Genomic DNA, 19711 nt, shown 5'->3' with positions numbered 1-19711 from the left:
ACTTCCTGTTTAAGGCATTTACGACAGTTATAAGGTTATTATCTTTCATTTAAATAGTTATTTCTACAAAGAGTTCCAGTTAATTCTCACAGAAAAACAAACAAAAAAAAAACACAACCACGTCCGTTTTATTCCATGACACTTTATTTACATCTTTATTAATCACATCGTTCAAACTTTGCTCTCCATTTTTTTTGAGCAGCACAAGTCGACAAAAAACACAAAGAGTATAAAAGTAAACTCACAACACAAAGTGGCAGCTTCTCACCTCCAACAAGCAAGGGGTTGTTTTTTTTAGAAAAAAACACAGCGGCGGGGACGAGGAGCAGCGGGCGGAGCATGACGGTGACGGCGTGATGAACTTTACTCAAAATAAGTGATTTTCACGAGTGAAGGAAAAGAAACAAACTCCAACAGTACACAGGTGAGACGTGCAACAACAACAACAACAACAACAACAACAACAACGAGAAGAAAAACTGTAGATAATGTGCAAAAAAAAGAGGAAACCACACTCAGTGCTGCCCCCTCTCACACCGGAGGAGTGAATGCAACTGTAGTCAGGGAACAGTCACATCCCTGCTGTCGCTATAGTAACTCTTTAGAGATCTTAAAAAGACGAACGCACTGGGAAACGCACGCACGCACGCACACACACACACACGGGATGTCAAACAAGATCACCAAGTCCAGTCCAGTCGACGACTGGCGAGGGACGCGGCTCCGACTAGAACCGCGTCGTTTTCAAACCGGTGGAGAAGCGGCGACCATCAGTACGGGTTCCAGGAGAGGTGGTCGGAGAACACGGGTACCTGCTGGTCGTCCAAGCCCAAATCTGCGAGATAGGACGGGACACAAGCTCAGACTACGTAAAAAAAAAAACACAACAACAACAACAACAACAACAACAACCTAAAAGTGGAGCATTTTCCCAAAGATTTCGAGCACCAGTATGAACCATGGACCTACAAACACAAGGTCAGGTCCTACCATGGGTGTGGTCAGCCTCCAAGAGGAGGCGGAGCCAGTCGGTCATGTTGTCCCTGGAGCTCAGGTGACTCCTGAGGGAGCGCAGGCCAGGGGGAAAGTGGAGAGTCCGGTGGTTAGACTCCACCTCCTGTCAGAAAAAAAACATGGTTCAATAATAATAATAATAATAATAATAATAATAATAATAATAATAATAATAATAATAATAAAAAGAAGCACATTCTCAGTAAAAAAAAAATCAATTCAGACATCATTACCGGGGAGAACGGGACACCCCATGGTCCAGGCATGTCCAGTGACGTCCCAGTCGACAGAGGAGACACAGAGGAGGCTTCAGAAGCTGCCGGAGTCTCCTTCTCTCTCTGCTTGTCTCCTATGTCCTCACACAGGCCAGAGGTCATCTTTGCCAGCTGGCTCTGCCTGAAAACAAAAAATAAAACAAAAAAAAAGGATAGTTCAGCAGATTTCAGCCACTTAAGAGACTCGGCTCATAAAATCTGCGTGAGCTTGAGTCTACGATATCTTCTTCTCACTAATAGACTTAACCAGCAGACGGTGTGGGAGAGTGAGCGGTTTACAAAATTCAGTTTCCTGTTGGAAAAGTCTGTCCAACAGTGAGATAAAGACGTGAACACGTTCTGAAGATAAAAGTAAACATTCTCTATCTCTAATCATCACTCTACAAACTGCGTTGGGCTCCACCTACAGTTGCGCCACAGGGTCGTCTGAGTCGAAGGCGTCTGGCTGGTTGTTGGGAGGGTCCCACAGGTGCAGTGCCCGCCTCCACAGACGCACCTGCATGTCCCAGGAGCGCCGGCTGTACTTCCTGTACATGTTGGGTGTGGAGGGGTGGAGCTTAGGGTCCCGCAAGTGTCTGAGGAGAGATAAACCGATGAGCCAACTACCGAAGCGTTGTGGGTAACGCTCACGGATTGTGGACCCGTTCCTGGGTGTTATGAAGAGGACAGTGGATTGTCCATGTTACACCACGTCAAAGCACTCCGTTATCCTAGTGGTCAACGTCCATGAGGACGTCATTAGAGGTGTCAGGCGAGACAGAACCGAGTGCTAAAATGCTAGACCTGTGGTCAGGTGTCACGGAGCGTCCCAGAGGCCAATTCTCAGTTCTCCAACATGTCCGACGAGAGAAATTTGTCAGTCCGAAACAAAATCGCTTGGAAAATCGTCCTAAATTTGTCTGGTCTAATCCCGGAATCAAATGGAGAGATGAACATCTCGTGGTGTTCAAATGATCGTCTGGAGAATGTCTTAAGTCAAGGCGGCAGCTAACGTCAACTTGGACTCATTCCTAACATTATACGACCACATTTACAAAGACTGCAAGAACGTAGTTTGTTGGTCTCTTTGATTTTATGAATATAAAAAGAGACTGAAAATGTTTCCAAGGCACCAAAATTCACCACATTTGAACTTTGAAGTTAGTTCAGAGAAATGTGAGGAGGGTCAGGGAAGTCGTCAGGTTTAAGGACACGGTTAGCAAACAGACAAGACAACCCACCAAGACTAGAATGATGCGTCTCAGTTAGGCCAAAGGTTACGCTAACATGCTTTCTCACTTGGGGACCTGCTGCAGGTAGTTCTGGTAACCGCTGGTGATCTTGCCGTAGTGGATCTGTTTCTGCCGCCGCTTCAGAACCGCCTCGTTGGTCTCGGTGTTGGCTAGATCCATGTGGCGAGGGAAAGAGCGACCGAAGGGGGACCTGCGAGGGAAGCAGAGGAAGTCCTCCGTCTTTACTCCTCATATCTGAGGACATTGTCCTCGTCAGACCTACACCCACTGTGACAGTTTAAAACCCCTCCGTTTATGCTAACCTTTAGCCCAAACAAGCTAATCCTAAACTAATTACCCTGCAAGGTAACTTTAGACTAAAAGAGATGATGCTAGCCCAAACAACCAGATATCCAGCTAACCTTTAACCCAAGCCAGCCAAAGCCAGGCTAACCTTTAACCTGAGGGAGTCTTTTAGACTGTACTGACCTCCTGTTGTCCAAATCGTCCGTCCCCACAGCCACGCTGCTGGTGGACACTTTGAGGATGCAGCGCTCCAGGATGGACGGCCTGCAGGAGGAGACAAAAACACAGACTGTCCCATAATCCACAACAGGATGGACGCGAGGCTGTAAATCTTTGTCATTATCTCAGAACATGAACGCGTTGTCCACGCTTGGTTGAACCTGCGAGTTTTGCTGCTGGACGCTCTCTCTCGGCCACGGACGCCGCTCACAGGAGGAGGAGGAGACGAGACTGGAGACATGTTACTGTGAAGGACAGAGACGTCTGATATGTCATGATTTAAACACACTTCTTTCATTTTAAACCAAAGGCTTTAAAAGGGTACATTTTGATTAAGCTAGTTTGTGTTGAATTGACCCTAAATCCTAGGTCAATAAAATAACATTAAAGGAATGTTTATATTCAAGTTGAGTTTTACCGTAAGGTCTAAATTTAAGTTTGTTTAAAACTGCTTTTAGAATCAAGTTCAGATTTAGGGTGAGTTTAGATTAAGTTAAGATGGATTGCAAGTCTGGTGAATACACACACACACACACACACACATATATATACACACACATATATACATACATACATAGTGATGTGAAACAAGATCTGGTCTGGTCAGATTTTCGTATCCGTGGTGACTTTCATTTAAATTCAACCACATTTATTGTCGAAGCATTAAATGTCCTTTATTTAAAGAGGAAATAATGCAGTTTTTTTTAATTAAAAGCCACTAACAACAACAACAACAACAACAACAATATAACCTTTTAAAAACGTGATGCGTTCCTCACCTGACCAGGCTGTCGTAGACGTAGCTGCAGCCAGGGAGGAGCCACGGCTCAGGGGTGGAGCATCCGGAGGAGGCGGCCAGCAGCGGGTCAGGGAGGCCGTTCCACGCGGCGGCCGACCAACCTTTGGCACACACACACGACCACGGGCCGAAGCGGAAGCTGAGGACGCCGTCAACAGAGTGACACGTTTCAAACTCCAAACTTGCGATTCTGACTGTGGGTGGGGCTTAGGAAGCTGCCTACTGATTGGCTACTGACAGCTCAATGGACAGAAAGTCATAGCGAGCTTGGAGTCACTGTCCGTCCAGAACTCATTCCCCAATTTACCCAGACAGAAAAACCACAACATTTATTTGCATATTATAAAAGGGTCATTTTTGGTTTTGCTCATTTCATCAAAAAAAAAAAAAAATTCACACAAATTTTAAAGAAAGATTAAATTCAAGATAAATATTTCACTTCCTGCTGTTGCTTATGTTTATTCCTTAAGATTTATCAACAAATAAATACAAGGAAGCAAATGAATCACGGCCTGTAGTTTGATTTATATTTTTATCTTTAAAAAAAAACATTATTATTATTATTATTTATTTACTAATCACATGAGTGACATTTTAACTTTCATTAACATCATCAATGATTTGACTGAAATAAATCAGCCTTGAAAAAGGGGACAGAAAGACGCCTCCTCATGTGCAGAACCTCACTTGGAATGTTCACGTTTTTTCACGTTTCGCCAGTTTTTCAGTGACTCCGCGATATTTCCTGCACAGTCACGGGTTCACACTGAACTGGAGGTGACCACAGCTGATTCGGCTCTATTCACTGTCCAACAAAACGCACAAGTAAAAGGCTGTGAACTGGCTAAGATGGTTAATTATCTACGAGACGACATGGCGGGTACCGGTTTTGTCAATGAGGTCTGGCAGCAGAGTGACTGGACACGTTCAATGAAGCGTGAGGCGGCAGGCGGGCTTGTCCCGGGCTTGTCCCGGGTTACTGTGCAGTGTGAAGAGTCGGTACCGACCTGGAGGAGAGCAGCGGGCTCTGAGCTGCCGTTTCCACGCCACTCGATGACATGTCTTTTTCTGCGGTGCAGGTTTGGCGCCTTCTCTTCAGACGGACAGACGCCATTATTGCGCTTTCGCAGCTTTTTAATGAGACGCACCTGCGCGGAGGGGGCGGGGCCTACGCGATTCACCTGGGCGCAGATTTATTTAGAGGTGAAACGGTTTTTTTGTATTCATTAGCTTGAAATGCTGACTCAGCAAGAACTTAATACTTAATAATAAACTTAACTTCTGGAGGTCTGAATTTAAGTTTGTTCAAAACTGCACTTGGAATTAAATAACACACACTCATATGTATGTACATATATACATATACATATATATATGTGTATATGTATATATATATGTATATATACATATGGAGAGAGAGAGAGGGAGATATCTATGTATATTGTGACACAAGACGAGATCTGGTCCGGTTAGGTTTTTGTATCTGTGAAAATATCTTAAAAACTCACTTAACACTTTTACTTAAAGCCTACATACTGTATTTGTGTCATATTATGACTCCGTCTGAGTCGTGTCAGGATTTTTTGTCTTTTCAGTGAAAAAAACCCTTAATTTTGCCTTTCAGAGAATCAGATTTAAGATAAATGGGCCGTCCACATGGTGATGGCATTTTCGGGAACCTGTAACCATATATTTTTTAAAACAACCGGCCTCCTGTTTCCACTGAGACGGCGAATACGCTACTTTAGGAAAACGGTGATGTCATAGCTCCACCACTCTAACCCTTGACCCTGTGCGACGGGACATAATCTGCCGTTTATTCCTTCAGATTATTCTATCTTTGTGGTCATGTTTGAGGGCGTTAACCTGCATAAACACTCTTTAAATGTGGCACAGAGGTCAGGTCTGGTGAAGATGTGATATCGGCATAGTTCCAGGGCTCTAGAGCGCCACCTCAGGTGAAAATGGAGTTCCACCGAATTTTTGTGTGGGGAAATCTGTCCGTCCAGGCGGAACCCCCCTGAAACGACGCCGTCTTCACGGGGAACGTCGGCCATGCTTGATTTGAGGGAAAACTGTGACTCCAGGTTGAGGACGAGCTTGTGTCCCCGTGGTGCGTTCACTGACACACGCTGAAAGCAGAAAAGGGAGACAAAAACAACCCAGAACAAAAACAAAGTTTATTAAAATAAATTCAGCAAATAACAGAGACAGAAATAAAAGTGGTGCAGCTGTTTTCAACGTTTGGTGTCCTTTGCCATTATTTTCCACACTGCAGATTTTTTATTGGTCTCAATTCCACGTGTCTGTCCGTCGTTCTTCGGCGACTCTTCAGCCCGCTGACACGCGTGTCTCTGACAGGAAGCTGCAGCGGGAAATGTCGCCACAACACACGGACAGTTTGAACTACCAAAATAAGAGCGCGTGGCTGTGAATGTTTGAAGGAGCCTGACGGAGGCGTCAGTCGTGTCCTGAGGTTTCACAGCGAGGCGTCAGTGACTCTTCTTTGACGAGCCGAAGCCGGAGAAACCCATCACTGCCGCCATGTCCTCGTCCACCTCGAAGTCCACGTCGCCCTCCGCCCGCCGCTTCCTCTCCTTCTGCTTCTCTTTCTTGTACGCCTTTGCTTTCTCCTCCTGACGAAACAAACACGACAAAATCATTTGTGATTCTTTCTATCCTCTACGTCACACACACACAGGAGTTGTTGATCCACTGCTGCCTCCATCACTAAGTTCTAATGTCTTATTTTGTCACCTTGGCTTTTGAAAACCTTTGTTCAGATTTAACTCAGTGACACAAAGTCACCACACGAGGCAGCAGAGGACCAGCAGCTCCTGCGTCTATGTGAGCTAAAATCACCGATTTTCTCTATGAACTTTGGTGTGGGAGAGTGAGTGATTCCCTGGTCAGCTGATGTTAGACCCCTCTCCCTCCCGCTCACCTCCTCCCTCAGCTCCTTCATCCGCTCTTCAAAGTCGTACTCCTTCTGCTTCTCCTCCAGCTTCTTCTTGTTCACCTCGAAACGTTTCTTCACCTGATCGAGAGACGAGCGCTCAACACGCATCGACATGCCCAGGTTCCTCTGGTCTGCACACACACACACATACTAACAGGTTATATGCTTGTGTGTGTGTGTGTGTGTGTGTGTGTGTGTGTGTGTGGATCCGATGCGAACTCACGTTTCTTCCCGTTGATGTGATCCAGAAAGTTGATGGAGTCTTTGACGACACAGTCACAGACGTTACAGTAATAACTGAAAGAGAAGAGGAGGAGGAGGAGACAGCCAATCAGAGCGAGGAAGAACACGCCAACGACAAAAGAAGAAACGTATGATTGATCAAATTCAGACCAGTTGTCCATTCACACTTGTGTTTCTTCATCATCGTTGCTAAGGTTTTGAAATGTAGGATTTAAGGTTGGTTATTTATAAGACCTCTTAACTCAGGATTTAAGGGTTAATTGTAAAGTTAAGAAATTTTAATGCAGGATTTAAGGATTATTTGTAAAGTTAAGACCTTTAAATGCTGGATTTAAGGGTAAATTGGCCTGTTATCACCAAATTTAAGGCAAAACTGTGGATCTTTGGACGCTCTAAGGCCCTGTCGATGTTGTGTTGGTGTAAAACAGTGAACTGCTGACACGGAGCTGAGATGATGAAAGTGCTCGTACCCGCCCATCTCCGCCTGAGGCGTGGTCTTGGTGATGACGATGGTCTTCCCCAGTTTGGACTCCAGGTCCACTTTGTAGTCTCTGTGACGCAGGAGTTCCCGCTTGACGGGAGGAGCCACTTTTCCTGAGAGAGAGAGAAAAGTAAACGTTAGAATGAAAACATCTGAGAGGAAAGAAAACAAAGAGAAAGACGAGGAGAAGAAGACACAGTGTCCTGCATCTCAACACCGTCGTCCTCTTTCATTTGTTATACTCAGTGACGTTCTCTCTCTCGCTCTCTCCTCACCATCTCTCCTCTCCTTGTCTCGCTCCTCAGTGATTCGTTTCTGTGCCAGGTTTTCATACTCATCTTTGTCCCACTTCCGACGGAAGTCGTTCTTATTGGACTGAAGGAGAAAGAGAAAAGTGACAATGAAACAGATGATACTGTTTAATATGAAACTCAAACTCTTTCCTTCTGATTTGTCTTTTTAACCTGATTAATAGTGAAAGTAAATGTTAAACTGATTGAATAACAGGTCAGTCTTTTTTTTTTTACTGCAGCACGAGCCAATAATAATTTAATGATTACTGTAAATTATGATGCAAGTTGACATGTATAAATGCTGCAAAGTCAATAAAACTTGCCCTGCAGTGCAGACACAAAATCATTATCATGCCACAACAATAATTTGACCAATTCATTACTAAATTCACCATTTTGATGATCAGTTTCTCTGATTTTTCAGCTTCTTAAATGTGAATGTCCTTGTCTCTTTGCTCCATGTTACAGAGAAATCATTAAAACTGGAGAATTCAAGTTTGTGAACAAAAACATAGACGTTTAAGAACATCCTCATTTCCAGGTTGCAGCCCTAGATATTAACTTTCTCAATTATTTTAGGTGACTTTTACTCCACCTTCTGCCAAAACGTAAACATACGTGTTTATTTGTTCGGGCTTTTATTCTGAAGAGAACAGGAAGTCTTTCTGTTTGGCTGCTCACAGTTAGCACAGACGCACACAGGATACATTTTTGGATTAATCTTTGGATTTATCGTGGTGTTGTGTTGAGTTAAAGTTATCACACATACATAACTCGATGTGCGATAACAGCAAACAACGCAGACGTTTCAAATTAAAAGCGAAAACCTTTACTTTGGTGTGTGTTCAGCAGGCGAAACCTTGTTAGCTGTGTTAGCTCGGGCGCCGGGACGGAACGCGAGAAACGTGGTTTTTAAAAACATTTACGTGTGATTCATCTGCGCCGATAATATCTCTCCGAAACAATTAGACACGTGACACTCCCAGAATGTCTTACAGTCGATATATTTTACACTTTTAACACAAAAATCCTTCCCAGGGCAGAGACTCACCCCACTGCCGGACGCCATCTTATTTACTTTGTGACAGAAACGGTGACGGAAGTAGGTTTAGCGTCGACCGGCGCCACCTTCAGGAGCGGAGGCGCACAGATTTTATTCAGCGCACTCGTGTTTAGGACTTTCTGAAAAGATCAGTGACGCAAATGACTCAAAGTCAAAGAACCAGATACAGAGAAGACCTTTAATCAAAGGTGAACACCGACACGTTACGTCAGCACGTCCACCATTTTGCTACGGGCAAGTCCGCCTTAAATTGTGGTTTTTCAGAATAAAACACACAAACGTTCATTTCTTTCGTCATTATTATATTTAATTATTTATCTTCACGTCATAGTTTATCCATCCATCTTTCTACAGGGGGGGCTGTGCCAATATAGGGCGATAGTCAGGGGGTCACAGCCTGGACAGATCACCAGTTCATCACAGGGACAAACAACCATTCACTCTCACACCTACAGTCAGTTTAGCGTGTCCAGCTGACCTAATCCCCATATGTGTGCATGTTTTTGGACTGCGGGAGGACGCCGGAGAGTCCAGAGAAAACCCACGCACACTGGGAGAACATGGGACCTCCATGCAGAGTGACCCCGGGGCTCGAACCCGAAGTCTTCTTGCTACACAGAAAAGAGCTCTAACCACGACACCAGTGTTTCCCAACCCGGGTCCTCAGGGACCATGGCCCTGCAAGTTTACATGTCGCCCCGCTCCAGCACACCTGGGTCAGACGGTCAGCTCGTCAACAAGCTGCAGAGCCTGCCAACGAGCTGTTCATCTGAATCAGGTGTGCTGGAAACTGCACTACACCAACTGTGTGGAGGAAGTTATAGAGACCAGTTCAACACTGAGACATTTCCCAGCAGTCAACGCTGTGTGTCAGTGGTGAGGACAGACATGGACGGAGGCGAAAATCAAAAGAGCAGCAACAGCAGTGACAGCAGCGACAGCAGCAGCAGCAGCAGTGACAGCAGCGACAGCAGCAGCAGTGAGAGCAAGAGCAGCAGTGACAGCAGCAGCAGTAACAGCAGCAGCAGTAACAGCAGCAGCAGCAGCAGTGACAGCAGCGACAGCAGCAGCAGTGAGAGCAAGAGCAGCAGTGACAGCAGCTGCAGCAGTGACAGCAGCAGCAGCAGCAGCAGCAGCAGTAACAGCAGCAGCAGCAGCAGCAGCAGCGTCTTTTCCGTTCTGTGGTTAAGAGGAGGCGGAGCCTTCATCACCCTCTGCTGCTCAGTCACTTCCTCTCAGAGACAGGGGAGGAAAGACAGATTGAGACACAGAGAGAGAGGAGGACAGAGACAGAAAAAAGGAAGCCATTTTGGTTCCACAGCTCGTCTCCGTCCTGCGCTTGCTTTCGTCTCTAAAGTCTCTGGAGGTAAAAGTGCTGCTTCGAGTGGAGGAAGTCAAACTCTGGAGACACTTTGTAGAGGACTTGTCCTCCGTGAGACACTCTGAGACGTTAATGCTTTCACGTTTTGCAGGAAGCGGCGGCGAGGGACGAGGCCGTCTGTCAGTCACAGCCACAGAGATTGTCTGCGTGGACAGTGAGACAGCTGCAGGTTTGACACCAGCGAGACGGTTGTGACGAGGACGCGGCCATGAGCTCGGACCCGGTCCCCTACAGGTCAGAGGTGATGGGGTGGAGTCCACAGCAGCTGGCAGACTTCATGAAGAGGGTGAGGCCTGTGGACATGACGTCTTCTGTCCCTGTCCTCACAACCTTTAACTTTTAGACTTGCTGAGCATGACCATACAGAGACAGAGGACGATGTTGTTGTCTCTTTGTCTCTTTGTTGTCATCTTTAAGTTCATAAGTCGTCTCTTACTGCAAAAGGGAAAAAAAAAAGACAGACGTCGACCACATGGAGACAGAAAATGACACGGTGTCTGTTTCCACAGATGAATCTGTCCGGGTGTGATAAAGCCGTGCTGAAGCACTCCATCAGTGGCTCCAGGTTTGTGGTGAGTAAACAAACAAACAAACAAACAAAACCATGGTGACAATTCAAACACAACGGTTCTTTTTCTTTTTGCAGAATATGAGTGACAACGACCTGCAGAAATTCCCCAAACCTTATTCTCCGTGAGTATCAACCTACGTCCCGTTCACGACTACCGACGTCCGATTCACAAAAACTAACGTCCGATTCACGACTACCGACGTCCGATTCACAAAAACAAACGTCCGATTCACGACTACTGACGTCCGATTCACTACTACCGACGTCCGATTCACGACTACCGACGTCCGATTCACAAAAACTAACGTCCGATTCACGACTACCGACGTCCGATTCACAAAAACTAACCTCCGATTCACGACTACTGACGTCCGATTCACGACTACCGACGTCCGATTCACGACAACTAACGTCCGATTCACGACTACCGACGTCCGATTCACGACTACCGACGTCCGATTCACAAAAACTAACGTCCGATTCACGACTACCGACGTCCGATTCACAAAAACTAACGTCCGATTCACGACTACTGACGTCCGATTCACGACTACCGACGTCCGATTCACAAAAACTAACGTCCGATTCACGACTACCGACGTCCGATTCACAAAAACTAACGTCCGATTCACGACTACTGACGTCCGATTCACTACTACCGACGTCCAAATCACGACAACTGACGTCCGATTCACAAAAACTAATGTCCGATTCACGACAACTGACGTCCGATTCACGACAACTGACGTCCGATTCACGACTACCGACGTCCGATTCACAAAAACAAACGTCCGATTCACGACTACTGACGTCCGATTCACTACTACCGACGTCCGATTCACGACTACCGACGTCCGATTCACAAAAACTAACGTCCGATTCACGACTACCGACGTCCGATTCACAAAAACTAACCTCCGATTCACGACTACTGACGTCCGATTCACGACTACCGACGTCCGATTCACGACAACTAACGTCCGATTCACGACTACCGACGTCCGATTCACAAAAACTAACGTCCGATTCACGACTACCGACGTCCGATTCACAAAAACTAACGTCCGATTCACGACTACTGACGTCCGATTCACGACTACCGACGTCCGATTCACAAAAACTAACGTCCGATTCACGACTACCGACGTCCGATTCACAAAAACTAACGTCCGATTCACGACTACTGACGTCCGATTCACTACTACCGACGTCCAAATCACGACAACTGACGTCCGATTCACAAAAACTAATGTCCGATTCACGACAACTGACGTCCGATTCACGACAACTGACGTCCGATTCACGACTACCGACGTCCGATTCACAAAAACTAACGTCCGATTCACAAAAGCTAACGTCCGATTCACTACTACCGACGTCCGATTCACGACTACCGACGTCCGATTCACTACTACCGAAGTCCGATTCACGACTACCGACGTCCGATTCACTACTACCGAAGTCCGATTCACGACAACCGACGTCCGATTAACGACTACCCACGTCCAAATCACGACAACTGACGTCCGATTCGCGACAACTGACGTCCGATTCACAAAAACTAATGTCCGATTCACGACAACTGACGTCCGATTCACGACTACCGACGTCCGATTCACGACTACCGAAGTCTGATTTACATAAACTAACGTCCGATTCATGACTACTAACGTCCGATTCACTACTACCGACGTCCGATTCACGACTACCGACGTCCGATTCACTACTACCGAAGTCCGATTCACGACAACCGACGTCCGATTCACGACAACTGACGCCCGATTCACGACAACTGACGTCCGATTCACGACTACCGACGTCCGATTCACGACTACCGACGTCCGATTCACAAAAACTAACGTCCGATTCATGACTACTAACGTCCGATTCACTACTACCGACGTCCGATTCACGACTACCGACGTCCGATTCACTACTACCGAAGTCCGATTCACGACAACCGACGTCCGATTCACGACAACTGACGCCCGATTCACGACAACTGACGTCCGATTCACGACTACCGACGTCCAAATCACGACAACTGACGTCCGATTCGCGACAACTGACGTCCGATTCACGACAACTGACGCCCGATTCACAACAACTGTCGCCCCATTCACGACAACCGACGTCCGATTCACGACTACCAACGTCCGATTCACGAATACCGACGTCCGATTCACGACTACCGACGTCCGATTCACGACCACCGACGTCCGATTCACGACTACCGACGTCCGATTCACGACCACCTACGTCCGATTCACGACAACTGACGCCCGATTCACGATAACTGACGTCCCATTCACGACAACCGACGTCCGATTCACGACTACAGACGTCCGATTCACGACTACCTACGTCCGATTCATGACAACTGACGCCCGATTCACGACAACCGACGCCCGATTCACGACAACCGACGCCCAATTCACGACAACCGACGTCCGATTTACGACAACTGATGTCTGATTCAAGGCTACCGACGTCCGATTCACGACTACCGACGTCCGATTCAGGACTACCGACGTCCGATTCAGGACAACTGACGTCAGATTCAGGACAACTGACGTCCGATTCAGGACAACTGACATCCCGTTCCCACTGAGCAGTGTTCACACTGCGTCTGTTTCCTCAGGATGATCATGAAGCTCAGCAGTGAGATCAGTAAGAAGGAGGAGAAGAGAGGATTGTTCGCTAAAAAGTAGGTTTCACACCTGAAAGATTCTGCTACTGCTGTTACTGCTGTTACTGCTGTTGCTGCTGCTACTGCTGTTACTGCTGTTACTGCTGTTACTGCTGCTACTGCTGCTGCTGCTGCTGCTGCTGCGTTCAAGGACCTGACTGAAAATCTTTGTGTTTGTTTCCGTCACAGAACGACGCCCAGATATCACGAGCCAGGTAAGGCAGCGACGTCCCAGTCGTCCTCGTGTTTTTCCGCGGCTGAGTGTCGGGTGCAGCGATGATGTAAATGTGTGGATGTTGTTGTCTTTGCAGACACGGTTGACGTCCAGGGCTGGGGAGAAGACGAGTTCGTAAGTCTGACCTTCAACAGCTGTTCACCTGTGGCTAAGCTCCGCCCTCACGCAGAATCACCTTTCCCATTAACTGTGCTAGCTTGCTAATGTTAGCCACCTCTGACTCGGCGTTGCTCACGACACGCCTATAATGTGTTAGCTTTATGCTAACAAAGCGAACTTTGTGAAAACGCCTGGCATCCAGATGTTTAGAGTTCCGCCGTGGATTTATTTTTCTTTCCACGACTAAACTTCACTGAAATAAAGGCTCTGGTAAACTTCTGCATCATCAACGCGCAGTCCAGATCGCAAAGACCCCGACTCCCCGAGGAATGCATCCAGACTCGGGCTGGACGATACAGGCTTAAATACAGGCTTCATATCTGTATATTTCTTAGCTGAAAGGTGATACTTGATATATATCTGGATATTTTCTCTGTGATGTTATTGGAGTTTCCCCTAAAGCATTATAGAGACAAACCCTTTAAAAAATAAACAAACAGTCCGTTATAAGTTTAAGCCACATACCTAATGTCAGAGGTCACTGAAATAAAAATAAAACAAATCTCTTTCCTGCATGACAATAATATACAGTCATTAATTCAAAAATACAAAACTGTTACAATTTTAACAGATATAAAAACAGACTTAATAAAATTGGAACAGACATGACTAATAAAATAAAACTTGTATCTGTGAAAATGAAAACTTCATTGGGTTTGAACAATTTTCTCCATTATTTCACACAGATATTTAACACAGCTTGTTGAAATGATCATTAATTAATGTCTTAAATTTTATTATCAATATTGACTACTTCAGGCTTCCATATGTCCAAAAGTGACTGACAGTAAGTCTGTAGTGTGTGAACTATGAACCTGCTAGTTCCTGCCTCCTCAGCACGAGCTGAACAATAAATCAAGCACACCAAGAGAGGCGGGACTTAAGGCAGAACAGCCAATCATCAGCCGGTCACTCTCCTCTGTGACTTCTTCTTCTGTGGCTGAAATGTTTTTTCTGCTCGCTGACCGGGGCTTATACTCCCCCTGCTGGTGGAGTGTCCACGTGCACCCAACGCGCTCCAATATCCACGCGTTGCTGATTGGTGCCATGCACACGGTACTGCGTTGTGTCTGCGTACAAACCCAAAGTTTGCCGGGGCGTTTAGCAGCCAAAGCAAAACCCCGTGGTGGGCAAGGGGCGGGGCTTAGCCATGCCGTCAATCAGTTGACGAAATGAAACAAACACACAAACAAAAAGGTTTGCCGGAAAAGTTTTTCTTCGCTGCACCAGGACGACGACGACGACGACTACGAGAAACCAAACAGCAGCGACGGGGACTATGAGTCCCCGTCCGAGGACCTGGACGGGGATTACGAGCCTCCTCCTTCTGAACCTCAAGAGGACCTCGCTCACAACCTGTGTCCGTCCCTGCCCATCGGAGACGGCGAATACATAGGTAACTATGTTTCGATAATTAGAGAAAAATGAACTGTGTTACGTTGACTGTTCTACACGTGAACCATCAACAGGCATCAACTAGTCTCTGTAGACTGACTCAAGGCCAAGACCATACCAATACACTTGGCCTGACTCCATAGTCCTAGTCCATCACAGTCTTATGCCGTGTTTCCACCGAGTGGAACGGTTCGGTTTGGTTCAGTATGTATCAGGAGAAGAAGGAGAAGCAACTGTTCCATTCTCTGGAAGCCTTCAGATTTACAAAATGTCCTCACTGTGACAAAATGTCCTCACTGTGACGTGTCATTCATGTCTGTGTGTGTGTGTGTGTGTGCAGATAAATGGGACAACCACGTGTCGTCCAGAGGCACCGCCCCCCCCGCCGTGTGTCCCCGTCCCCCGGTCTCCACGCTGACTCCTCCCTCTCCTCGGGTGGTGAGTCCCTGACGTGTGTGACTTCAAACACAGAGTGAGTTTTTCACACTGAAGATGTGTGTGTGTCCGTCCACAGGCCGGAGACTCGTCCACTCGCAGAGACTCGTCCCCTCACGTCGGCGCACAAGTGTCGGGAAAATGTGAGTCACCTCCTGCTGATGATGATGTCATCAATATAAACAGGATGTGGACGTTTTTAAAAGAATAAGTTTTTGTTGTTTTTTTAAAATGTGTGTTACTTAAAAACCCCATAGAGAAAATCAGTGATGTTAATATCACCACACTCTCAGGAGTTGTTGTTCCACTGCTGCCTCCATCACTAAGTTCACATGTGTGTGTTTAAATCAGTGACACAAATCACTAAAATCACTGATTTTCTCTATGGACTTTGGTGTGGGAGAGTGAGTGGTTTACTTTGCTGTAACAAGTGAATTCTCTCACAAAAACAATCCTTTTTCTGCTAAATTATGTTCAGTTCCTCCAGCGCCACCGCAGATCTTTCGTGACATCAAACCAGGCAGAAGCTCAGGATACAGCTCAACAGCTGTCAGGGGTAAAGCTACATGTATACATATACATATATATATATATATGGAAATAAACTGCTGTTGCCTCCAGGGATCTGTTTCAGTTGTGTTTCCACTGTAATATGTAAATGAAGAATGACTTCATGCTCCCTGCACGAGCGCCTCTAAAAACCCACATTAACTCAACTTGAATTCTCTGTCTGTCGTCTCCTCTCGTCGTCCCGCAGGACCTCAGTTCAGCACCGTGGACAGAGTGAGTGCCTTCTTTCAAATAAACTTTTTCATACAAGTAGGCGGAGTCTGAAGGCACCACTACGGTGGCCCTGGAGTGCCAAACACAGCAACATTAATGTTGTTTAAGAAAACATGTGCAATTTATTGTCGTGTTGCTTTAAAATGACGTGTAGATCAGTTCTAGAAATGGGCCGAGAGCGGAGCCCTGAGGAACTCCACCATCAGAAAACTCAGAAAACTACAGTCCTATTTTTCTTCTTTTTTAAAAAAAATCTTATTTCCGTGTTTTTCTTGCAGGCGGGAAGAGCACCGACTTGGAAGTGAGTAAATATAAGATTTCACTGAAAGCTAATTGATGGCGTGAACTGAAAATGTATGATATTAAATAATAATGTGTGTGTGTGTGTGTGTGTGTGGAGGCCTCAGTCGGAAAACAAGGATACGCCCACATGGACCAAACCTCCCGTTCTTCCACCGCCGTCCGCCACCGTCAGCCGGAGCAACTCGTCGGTCCGACCTCCTCCTCCTGACAGGCGAGCATCAAACCAGCAACTCCATCGTCACTCACACACAACAGCGTCTGGTGAATTTCACAATAAAACACTTTGTTTCGTGGTTTAACAGGTTCGATCAAAGGAGAGAAGTAAGTTGTCTGTCTCTCTATCTGTCTGTCTGTCTTTCTGTCTGTCTGTCTATCTACTGTTTGATTATATTGTTCATTTTCTTCCTCATTTCTTGTGTTTCATCAGCAAATACCTCCTGAAGGTGAGAAATTATTTATTTACTTATTTTTTTATTTATTTCGTTATGTCTCCTTCAAAATAAAAGTAAATAGTAAATACAGACTGTGTCACTTCCTCTCTTTCAGCCTCTAAAAACAACACATTCCCGCTCCAAAATAAAGGTCTGCCCCCCCGCCCTGGTCTCCCTGGTCTGCCCTCACATCAGGGACACAGGTATGTTTGTGTGTGTGTGTGTGTGTGTGTAAACTGAAGTTTGTAAAACACTCACTCTCCCACACCAAACCTCATAGAGAAAAGCAGTGATTTTAACATCACAGCGCACAGGACTTGTTGATCCACTGCTGCCTCCATCACTAAGTTCACACGTCTTATTTGGTGATTTGGCGTTTAAAATCCTTAGTTCTGATTTACAGCAGTGCCACAAAGTGACCATACGAGGCAGCAGAGGACCAGCAGCTCCTGTGTCCCCGCAGCTCAAATCACTGATTTTCTCTATGAGGTTTGGTGTGAGAGAGTGAGTTAGAAAGTCTGTCTCACAGTAAGATAAAGACGTCAACACGTTCTTAAAGATATTGACTTATTATTCAGTCAGTTAGTCTTACTTTCCATCGCCCCCTGGTGGCCAAAGCCTGCACACAGTGATTTCATGTTTCTGTTTTTTTACAGTCTTCCTCCCAGTCAGTGCAGACTGCCAGCAGGTAAGAAACTAGCACACAACCAGCAGACAACCAGCACACAACCAGCAGACAACCAGCACACAACCAGCAGACAACCAGCACACAACCAGCAGACAACCAGCAGACAACTAGCACACAACAAGCACACAACCGGCACACAATCAGTGGACATGAGGTGATTTTACTGTGTTACGACTGTGTGTGTGTGTGTGTGTGTGTGTGTGTGTGTGTGTGTGTGTGTGTGTGTGTGTGTGTGTGTGTGTGTGTGTGCAGGCTACACTGAACAAAGTGGCAGCTTCACTGGATCAGAGAGAAACTCGTTTCGTCCACAACAGGCAACATCAAAGTCAAAGGTAACAAAACACACACACACACACACACACACACACACACTCAGTGTCCCCTCTTCTCTCATACATGGAGCAAAACTGTACTTTTTGAAACCAAACAGCAGGTGGTGCTGTTGTATTTGCAGTAAAGTGTGTGTGTGTGTGTGTGTCACAGGAGCTGGACCCCCGCTGGTATGTGGGTAAAGTGACCAGAGGTCAGGCAGAGGGAAGTCTGAGACGAGTTCACAAGGTAAAAAAGAGAGAGAAAGGAGAAACGTTTTAACAAAGTTACAAAAGTTTTCTAAAAGTTACAAAAGTTTTATAAAAGTTTTATAAAAGTTTTAATAAAGTTACAAGTTTTATAAAAGTTTTAACAAAGTTACAAAAGTTTTGTAAAAGTTTGAACAAAGTTACAAAGGTTTTATAAAAGTTTTAACAAAGTTACAACGGTTTTATAAAAGTTTTAACAAAGTTACAACGGTTTTATAAAAGTTTTAACAAAGTTACAAAAGTTTTGTAAAAGTTTGAACAAAGTTACAGAAGTTTTATAAAAGTTTTAACAAAGTTACAATGGTTTTATAAAAGTTTTAACAAAGTTACAACGGTTTTATAAAAGTTTTAACAAAGTTACAACAGTTTTATAAAAGTTTTAACAAAGTTACAACGGTTTTATAAAAGTTTTAACAAAGTTACAACAGTTTTATAAAAGTTTTAACAAAGTTACAACGGTTTTATAAAAGTTTTAACAAAGTTACAACGGTTTTATAAAAGTTTTATAAAAGTTTGAACAAAGTTACAAAGGTCGTCACAGAAAGTGACCCGGAAGCGACAAAGTGTGTGGTCATTCTGTTTCTGTATCTATTCTTTGACAGTAAGTAAGTAAGTAATATTTAACATTAAACAAACAAACGTCATGAAACTGTTTATTTTATTTTGATAGAATGAACTCAAACAGTGAACTTCACGGCAAAACTTTGATATAAGAAGTCGTAAAAAGACAAAGTCTGAGGCTCTTATTTTGAAAGGAAGTGGTGCTGTATAAGAAAAGAGAAAAACTGTGTTCTAACTTACGATATAAATGGAACGCGGCATAAGCCCCAAAGCATTATGGGACACGTGGTTCCATCATTGTACTCTATCTCCCGTTGAGGACGGGGCGTACCTGGTGAGGGACAGCACCCGGCAGCTGGACAACCAGCCCTTCACCCTGATGGTCTTCTACCAGGACAAGGTCTACAACATCCAGATCCGGCAGCAGAAGCAGCAGTTCCTGCTGGGAACCGGACTCAAAGTCCAGGAGGTGAGGTTGAAACAAACCTTACTTTGAGAAGGTCGTGGTCCTCAGAAGATCACAGCTGTGTTCTCGTGTGTGCAGTTCTTCCCGTCCGTCAGTGACATCATCAGCCATTACTCTCAGTCTCCTCTGCTCCTCATCAACGCCAAAGACCGCGGCTCCAGCCAACAGAACCA

At 45.5% G+C, this 19711-nt stretch overlaps 3 protein-coding genes across 3 annotated transcripts in view; 1 reads left to right on the top strand and 2 right to left on the bottom strand.

The window, feature by feature from the left end:
* Positions 1–109: 109 nt before the first annotated feature.
* Positions 110–4987, bottom strand: slbp2 (stem-loop binding protein 2). Its single transcript, XM_058627716.1, has 9 exons — positions 4832–4987; positions 3805–3963; positions 3187–3270; positions 2990–3070; positions 2568–2711; positions 1697–1864; positions 1248–1410; positions 991–1117; positions 110–835 (listed from the first exon to the last, which is right to left on the bottom strand). The coding sequence occupies exons 1-9, from the start codon at positions 4936–4938 to the stop codon at positions 771–773; spliced, it is 1098 nt and encodes a 365-aa protein (XP_058483699.1). The 5' UTR covers positions 4939–4987; the 3' UTR covers positions 110–770.
* Positions 4988–5983: 996 nt separating this feature from the next.
* On the bottom strand, positions 5984–8990 carry zmat2 (zinc finger, matrin-type 2). The gene is made up of 6 exons (XM_058627717.1): positions 8852–8990; positions 7783–7882; positions 7497–7620; positions 7007–7080; positions 6769–6914; positions 5984–6460 (listed from the first exon to the last, which is right to left on the bottom strand). The coding sequence occupies exons 1-6, from the start codon at positions 8867–8869 to the stop codon at positions 6317–6319; spliced, it is 606 nt and encodes a 201-aa protein (XP_058483700.1). The 5' UTR covers positions 8870–8990; the 3' UTR covers positions 5984–6316.
* A 987-nt stretch (positions 8991–9977) lies between these two features.
* Positions 9978–19711, top strand: part of lcp2a (lymphocyte cytosolic protein 2a) — a 10353-nt gene continuing 619 nt past the window's right edge. The window contains exons 1-22 of the mRNA XM_058627715.1: positions 9978–10229; positions 10336–10530; positions 10754–10816; positions 10891–10937; positions 13457–13522; positions 13694–13719; positions 13816–13853; positions 15129–15294; positions 15634–15731; positions 15808–15871; positions 16207–16284; positions 16486–16511; positions 16790–16812; positions 16912–17025; positions 17117–17135; positions 17242–17257; positions 17361–17448; positions 17902–17933; positions 18186–18265; positions 18417–18491; positions 19392–19541; positions 19617–19711. The exon at positions 19617–19711 is cut by the window's right edge and continues 619 nt beyond it. Coding sequence (XP_058483698.1) covers positions 10453–10530; positions 10754–10816; positions 10891–10937; positions 13457–13522; positions 13694–13719; positions 13816–13853; positions 15129–15294; positions 15634–15731; positions 15808–15871; positions 16207–16284; positions 16486–16511; positions 16790–16812; positions 16912–17025; positions 17117–17135; positions 17242–17257; positions 17361–17448; positions 17902–17933; positions 18186–18265; positions 18417–18491; positions 19392–19541; positions 19617–19711 — 1442 coding nt within the window. The 5' untranslated portion in view covers positions 9978–10229; positions 10336–10452. The remainder of the gene's footprint in view (positions 10230–10335; positions 10531–10753; positions 10817–10890; positions 10938–13456; positions 13523–13693; positions 13720–13815; positions 13854–15128; positions 15295–15633; positions 15732–15807; positions 15872–16206; positions 16285–16485; positions 16512–16789; positions 16813–16911; positions 17026–17116; positions 17136–17241; positions 17258–17360; positions 17449–17901; positions 17934–18185; positions 18266–18416; positions 18492–19391; positions 19542–19616) is intronic.

Source organism: Solea solea, chromosome 4 (assembly GCF_958295425.1).
Source record: "Solea solea chromosome 4, fSolSol10.1, whole genome shotgun sequence".
Lineage (NCBI taxonomy): Eukaryota > Metazoa > Chordata > Actinopteri > Pleuronectiformes > Soleidae > Solea > Solea solea.
Note: the sequence above shows the minus strand (reverse complement) of the source record. Positions and strands in the feature narration are given on the sequence as shown.